The 7179-nt window shown below is 42.7% G+C and overlaps 1 protein-coding gene across 1 annotated transcript in view; it reads right to left on the reverse strand.

Annotated features, from left to right (window-relative positions):
• The window catches only part of XYLT1 (xylosyltransferase I), a gene marked incomplete at its 5' end in the record, with an annotated part of 93223 nt that extends 89806 nt beyond the window's left edge, over window positions 1-3417 (reverse strand). The window contains one exon of the mRNA XM_010019712.1: window positions 2880-3417. Within this exon, the coding sequence (XP_010018014.1) occupies window positions 2880-3417 (538 nt within the window). The remainder of the gene's footprint in view (window positions 1-2879) is intronic.
• Window positions 3418-7179: the final 3762 nt, after the last annotated feature.

The raw sequence follows: 7179 nt of genomic DNA on the forward strand, positions 1-7179 counted from the left end.
AGTGAACGTATCACTTCACATTTATGACAATCTAGCTGGATGGAGTCATGTCCATGATTGACAGCTACATTTAGCAACTTTGTGGTTTTGATCAGCTGAGACAGGATCCAAGGGGATTAAATGCCGGATGACATCTCAATGGAAACCACAGCACTGGGAACACATTTTTATGTTGGGATAATGGATGAATGTGCTGCTCAAATACATAAATATTTATACTTCACAGCTCTGCTGGAAACAGTCAGGAAACTTTTTTTTTCAAACCGAACTGAAGGGAATAGCACTCAGATGCTGAATACGCAGGCTCAGACTCCAGAGGTCTAACTTTTGCTTATAAACAGAATATAGCTTTTTTGATGCATGAAGTGGCAAAACCTCTACCCAGACCTCCCCCTACCAGTGATCTTAACAATGAGGTGTCTTATATCCCCAAAAGCTGATGACAGTGCTCCACGAACGTCTGCTGACCAAGTTCAACTCCTCTAAAGGACCTCTGGAGTTGATGAAGACACGTTTGATGAGGGATGGAGCCAATTTGTGAGTGAACAACAACAGTATTTATGTTCTGCTGTGGGAAGGAGAGATCCAAGACCCCAACACACTTAAACTCATGCAGTGTGTCTTTAACAGGGCTGTAAAATCTAAAGGACCTACCTAGTTAGATGCATGTAAGGCCTTCGGTAGGCACTAAGCACCTTCAGTTCTGGGGTTCCTACATGTCAGTCTTGATAGTCCTATATTCACACACTTGAGAATGTCTGACTTCAAAGTTAGACTTCAAAGTCTGGATCTCCTCTGTAGGTCTGATATCCCAGTCTGCTTGCACACTGGCACCTCCTGCCTAAGTAACTTGCGTCCCATTCAATATCATGCTTCATTATAATTTCCCAACAGAAAAGCTCCCAAATGTTCTCTAGAGCAACCCTGTATCTAATACACAGGATGTCCAGATATTCTGCCAACGAAATCTGGCTGCTGAAGCGGTTGAGTTCATCTGTCAGCATGGGCATGAGGAAATAACCTTGAGTCAAAGAAAAGTCAACATTTTCCTCAAGGATCCATCTGGCTAAGTTATGATGTCCCTCAATTATTCTTTTTAAACAAGCATCATTGCCTAAAAACCTAAATGAAACTCTAGGACTGCAAACCTAAAAATTGTAGCCACAGTCTTTTTATACTTAATTTTGATGTGGTGTATATACCCACGCCTCACGAGTTCTTACTGAATTTCATAGCTGTTACTATGTTTTATTGCAAAATAAAACCATATCTGGACAACTTCTCAATTTCTCTAGTCATGTTTGTAGCTCTCAGTTTTCCTGGATGCTTTACCATGTCTTATTGCAGTGGAAGCTTTTATACCAATCTGCAATGTACATACATGCTGAAAGGCTTTGAGTGTAAAACGTGACATTGTTCTTTGTTCTAGACACCACGCTGTTATTTTGACTGCAGGGCATAAGAGACAAATTCTGTATTTTTTTTTTTTTTTTAAAAAAGCAACAAATATTTATTGAGAAGCCTATTTTTAAGAATAACAGTTGTTTAAAACTTCAGGAAAGTCACCTGCATCCCTGTAAGACATATTACCAGGCAGGGGATGGAATTATAGGTGTGTGAAGAATGGCAAAAACAATTACAGATGCACTAGAGTGGGAAATGGGGTGGTCACACCATTCATCCTGGTAGTATGTGTCATCTAAATTAAAACCTTAAGGTTTGTATTAGAGAGATACTCCTGCTTGGAAACATCCTCTAGGGCACCTGCTTTTTTCCACTGTAAGTATAGGGAGTTCAGCCCCCTAATTTAGGCAATAGCAATATGGATCCTCCTCCCTCCCACACTGAATCCAATAGTAACCACTGCTTTGAGATGGTGCAATAAACAGATAAGCTGTGGGGGTTAGAGAATGTACTATTTCTAATGAAAGAAACTAAAGGTCCCCTCATCCCCATGGCTCGCTATGTTTGCTGCACCACCTCAGAGAAAGCTATCACCTTGTTTGTGAAAGTTTCTCTGCACTTTCAGCTCAGAGACATTGGCATATTCTTACAAGCATGGGCTGAAGTGCCAATTACAGGATGGAGACTTTGAACTGCTGCATGGGAAGCTTACAGTTAAATGAATGGTGGCACATGAAGCACTCTTCTTGAAAAGCGGAAGGTCAGCTCACACATGCAAACCAACAGCAAGCCAGGAGATACCTCATGTATCTGACTGCATGGAGAAACCAAAAGCAACAAATCAAAGCTTGGCTTAGGCTAGCAGAGGTAAGTGACTCTCTACAACAGTGATTTTGAAAGTTACTTTTGCTGATTGAAGAACATTAAAAGTAGAAGTAAGCCACAAAATTGGATTTTTTCCCATGCTTTTGGAGATTTTTGATACTATATTTCTGATAATTATCTGGATTATCAAAATGCTTTGCAGTCCTGGTTATTAGCTAAGACTCCACTGTGGCAGAAAAATGGCCATAACAGCAATGCCACTCAACTGTTGGCTAGCAAATTGACCATGGCTGTTCCCTGATCCCCAAAAAACATGCAACTCCTGTGGAGAGTAACAAAACTTCCACTACACTTCTCTGTGCCTGTAGATTTAAAAGCAACAGAGCAGCAGCCGAATACCTAGGTCACCTTGTGTAATAAAATCCTGTGAAAGTGAAACAAACTCTGTTTAAAATCTACAGAGAATCTTGTGGTATCCATAAAACTCTCAAGTGGAAACATCCTCAAGCCCTTCCTTATTTTCTCAGGCTGAGTACATTACACACTCCTGCAATAACGCCATTTTTTTGTCATCGGAAGGCCATTTCAATTTTATTGAACCCTTCCCCTGAGATACCATGTTATTTCTCCTTCACCATCTACCAACTTACCCTCCAGCTTACAGAACCGCGTCACCTTCTCCGGCATCAGCTTCCCGTTCTTGTGCTGGCAATACACCTCTGCGATCTCCTGCCGACACTGCTTAGATTTGGAGCGGGACATGGCTGAGATTGCCTCTTTGCCTGTCACCTCACACTTGGGTGGTTGGTCATATGTCAGTTCAGGGGAGCTGTTTCCTTTTTTTTTTACATGGTGGTGTCTGGAAGACCTGTGAATTGCCTTCAAATTGTTGTTATTGTTGCTGCTGCTGCTGCTGTTTTTGACCAGGTGATCACTGAACTGCACCACCTCATTGGAGTTCTTCCCCAGCAGCAAGTTCTTCTTCATCTTCTCCTCTTCCAGTTTTTTTCTCAAGTGCTCCTTTTGCTTGCTAAGGGGTTTTTTCACCAGCTCAGACTGGTGTTTTTGCCTCTGAGTCCTGGGAGCAAAGTTACTGTTATCAATGTTTTCAAAGTCCTTGGGGACTGAATTTTCATTATTGCTGTCTGTTCGCATTTTCTCCTTCGGTCGGTGGGAAAAATAGCCATCCTATAAATGGGAAGAAAATTATACTCATCTTACTAAATATAGACACATCCCATGCAATACAAGCATTTCTTACATGAAAACACAAATTATAATCCAACGTACTGCAAGAAATCCCCAAGTTAGAGTCTGTAACAGAAAGATGGAGCCAAGAGGCCTCTGAGCTATGCAGACCACCATTGCCTGCACCACCCTCCACCACCAAGTCAGGATCCAACCCCCATCCCAGATGGAGCAGGGAGGTTTTACACAGGTTTGTGAGCAATTGTTAACTTGAAGTGTGAAGAGACATCAAACTGAAGAGACTTCACTCTGATATGGTTAAAAATCAATGGCAAAACTGACACAGATTCCAATGGAGCAAAAGCAGGTCCTACAATGCTTTCCTTCACTCTGTGTTCATGACCACAGTCTAGTATCCCAGGAGCCGCACTTTATACCCTGAGCTTTCTTTCAGTGAAATAACTGCTACAAACCAGGTTTGGAGTTTCTACATAATAGAACTCTGAGGAAGTGTTTCCCAGGAGCTGCACTGCACCCTTGCCAAGTGGAAAGCTGTAGAAGCAACCAGCTCTGTGTGAAAGGGTGATCAGCTACAGACACTCAAGCTCCATGGAGGGTCAGAGCCAGGCCCATATGCCAGTTATTAAGCACCATGCTCCTCTTCTCCATGCTGAGCACGCTTTGGTAAATACACAGACCATAACATTGCAACACTTCAAAAGTGATGCAGAGTAATGCTTTGCTTCATGATTTCAGCCCTGCCTCCACCTATTATCATGGGAACTGGTCCTATCCCATCAGCAGCAGAGCAAGTTTACAACACCAAAATAAAAGGAAGATCATCCCAAGCACCCTAAGGACAACAGAGAACATGGTAATCTACTTTAGAAAAGATGTGACAGACTAGAATAAAACTGAGAGGCACTTACACACGTATAGTACCATCAAATGGGAACCTATCTGACAGCAAGGGGTGTGTGAGACAGAGCTACCTTTGCTCCAACCACACAAACCAGCCCTCAGGCTACTGAGGACACAATTTTTAGACCCATGGAACAGGAAATATCTCCATTTGCTAAAGTGATCAGTAGCAGATGAAATAAATGGGGAATTGTTATTAAAATATCTGAAGACAGGAGTATAAATACTGATAAACTTTTTGAGTCTGTCCTGTTTTCCTTCCACTCGTGAAAGACCTAACCAAAAATCAGAGGCTGGTAAATGACAGCGTCTACTAAGGATGATTGATGGGAGCCACTCCTATGAATCACCCTTTGTATTCAAAACGTTTTACCAGCGTCTGCTAATTGTGTCTCACACCTCTTTTGGGAAAAGCTATTTAACAGAGGAAGGAGAGGGAGATAATGGCTTATCCAAGGCCATGCAAGGAGTCGGTCTCACTTTGACCTCTGCAGCTCAGCAGTGAGATTCATTAGAAGATGTGGTTCTGTGAGCAACTAAAGTGATTCTCTCTGTGAGTATCTCCAGCTCACAAGTAGCCTTAACGGCCAGACATGGAGGCATGCAGAGAACTTTTAAACAAACAACTCACAAACCAAAACCCAAACGTTTTCAATCAAAATATGTTTGGGGAGAACATACCTTTAAAAAAAAGTTCTTTATCTAATTTTTAAGGCTACACATGAAATCAAATTCTGTCTTCTATCTTTTTTGTTTGGTTGTTTTGTTAAGGAGAACAAACAATAGCATTTTTTATGGAATCACAGAATTTTTAGGTTGGAAAAGACCTTTAAGATCGTCAAGTCCAACCATTAACCCAGCACTGCCAAGTCCACCACTAAACCAGGTCTCTTAAGTGCCACAGCTGCGCACTCTCTAAATACCTCCAGGGGTGGTGATCCCACCACTGCCCTGGGCAGCCTGTTCAATGTTTGACAACCCTTTCAGTGAAGCTGGTTTTCATAATAACCAATCTAAACCTTCCCAGCACAACTTGAGGGCATTTCCTCTTGTCCTATAACTTGTTACTTGGGAGAAGTGACAGACACCCCTCTCTTTCCATCCTCCTTTTCAGGTAATTGTAGAGAGCAATAAGGTCTCCCCTGAGCCATTTTCTCCAGGCTAAACAACCCCAGTTCCCTCAGCTACTCCTTGTAAGACTTGTGTTGTAGACCCTTCACCAGCTTTGGTGCTTTTCTTTGGACACCAAAGAGAAAACAAAAAATAGTTTCAAGACAGCCCTCATTCCCACGAATGACCAAACAAAACCCCCCAAAACAATTCTTTTCAGAGCCCAGCTCCCTTCACATAGCTTGTATCTCCAATGTATTGTCAAAAAAGGACTGTTCCAAACACAGCAGCAAACTGCAAACAGAGCAAGACAAATGTAAAACTTAGGCACACCATACCCAAAACATCTCCACTGCGGTGCCACTGCTCTAAGACTTCAGATGTTTGGCAGCTGTCATATTCCTTTTGTTGTTCAGCCAACTCCAAAACCTCAGCTTAGTGATGCCACCTGTATATTTTCACTTGCTTTATTTTATTGCTAATATAGTTTAAAGTACTTTTTATTGGTAACAGGATTGTGCCACCGTGCTGTGACTCAGGGCCAAAATACCTAGCTGCAATGATGGGGAAAAAAGTAATTGTTCTCCTCATTAAACTCTTTCCAGGGTCTCTAAAGGCAATGCTGCAATAGGATATTTCTGTGCATCCTTGCAACATTCCCTCTCACAGCCTGACTCTTGCTACATGATTTTTGTCTTTAAACTGAAAAATTTTAATCCTAATCTATACAGCAAATGGCACATTGGTAAAGGGGGAGGAAGGGAGAGGAGATTTCACTGTTGGTGTTTTTTTGTCATAATTCTTACCACCCATGAATGAGACATTGACTGGAACCAGAGTGACAGGCACACAGAGTGCACAGCCCTGCCCCACACTGCCCTTGTGCCCCATCCAAACCTCTTAAAGTTGTCAGGATGAGGTCTAGGCTCCTTCGTGTTTCAAACGGCATCTGACATGATACTATGTGATGTTTCAGCCAGGACCTTCACTCTCCATATTACCCTCCCTGTGCCTGTGAATGTCTGATCAGGCTGCACAGCAACCCCAGGACCAGAGAACAGCTCTGGGTGTTTAAGCAGAGCGTTCCTGATGATCTGCAGAGCTGTGATGAAACCTCAGGAGGAAAACGCAAAGTAAACAGCAGATTTACTGGTGTATGGTTCACCTCTTTAAACTGTCTTCCTCCTTCAAGAGCTTTGCCCCCCCTCTGGGAAATGCGTTTCCAAGTCTACATGCTGGAATCTGGAAAGACAAAAGGATTTTAAATGCTTCAAAGGCAGGCACAAAACTGAGTTTGGCTGTAACTCTTCCCTGCCCACAGGGACAGTGAATACCACAGAGGACAGCCAGTGTCTGCAGAAACGTCTCTCTGGGAGGGGTAAGGACAAAAAATAAAGTGCAGTCTGTAGAACAACTGTACCAAACAAGAGCTATAGATACACACTGCAAAACAAGGATGTGCAACAAAACACCTTGACAGTTGGACAGTCAAATCCAGCCTCACGCCATCCCACACCTGTCAATGCAGGTGTTAAACACCACAAAACCAGAAATCTCCACCCACCTTTAATCTGCATTTCTCTCTCACAGAAACTTTCACCAAAGCCAAGGGAGATTTCTACAGCACAATGATTTCAAGAGAGGATCCATACGTGACAGCAGAACACACACGTCTGCAGCGCAGGGGAAATGAAGCTCAGCACTCTGAGCTTAAAACAGCAGCAGCTGCTG

This window comes from Nestor notabilis, unplaced genomic scaffold, assembly GCF_000696875.1.
Source record: "Nestor notabilis isolate BGI_N333 unplaced genomic scaffold, ASM69687v1 scaffold9630, whole genome shotgun sequence".
NCBI lineage: Eukaryota > Metazoa > Chordata > Aves > Psittaciformes > Psittacidae > Nestor > Nestor notabilis.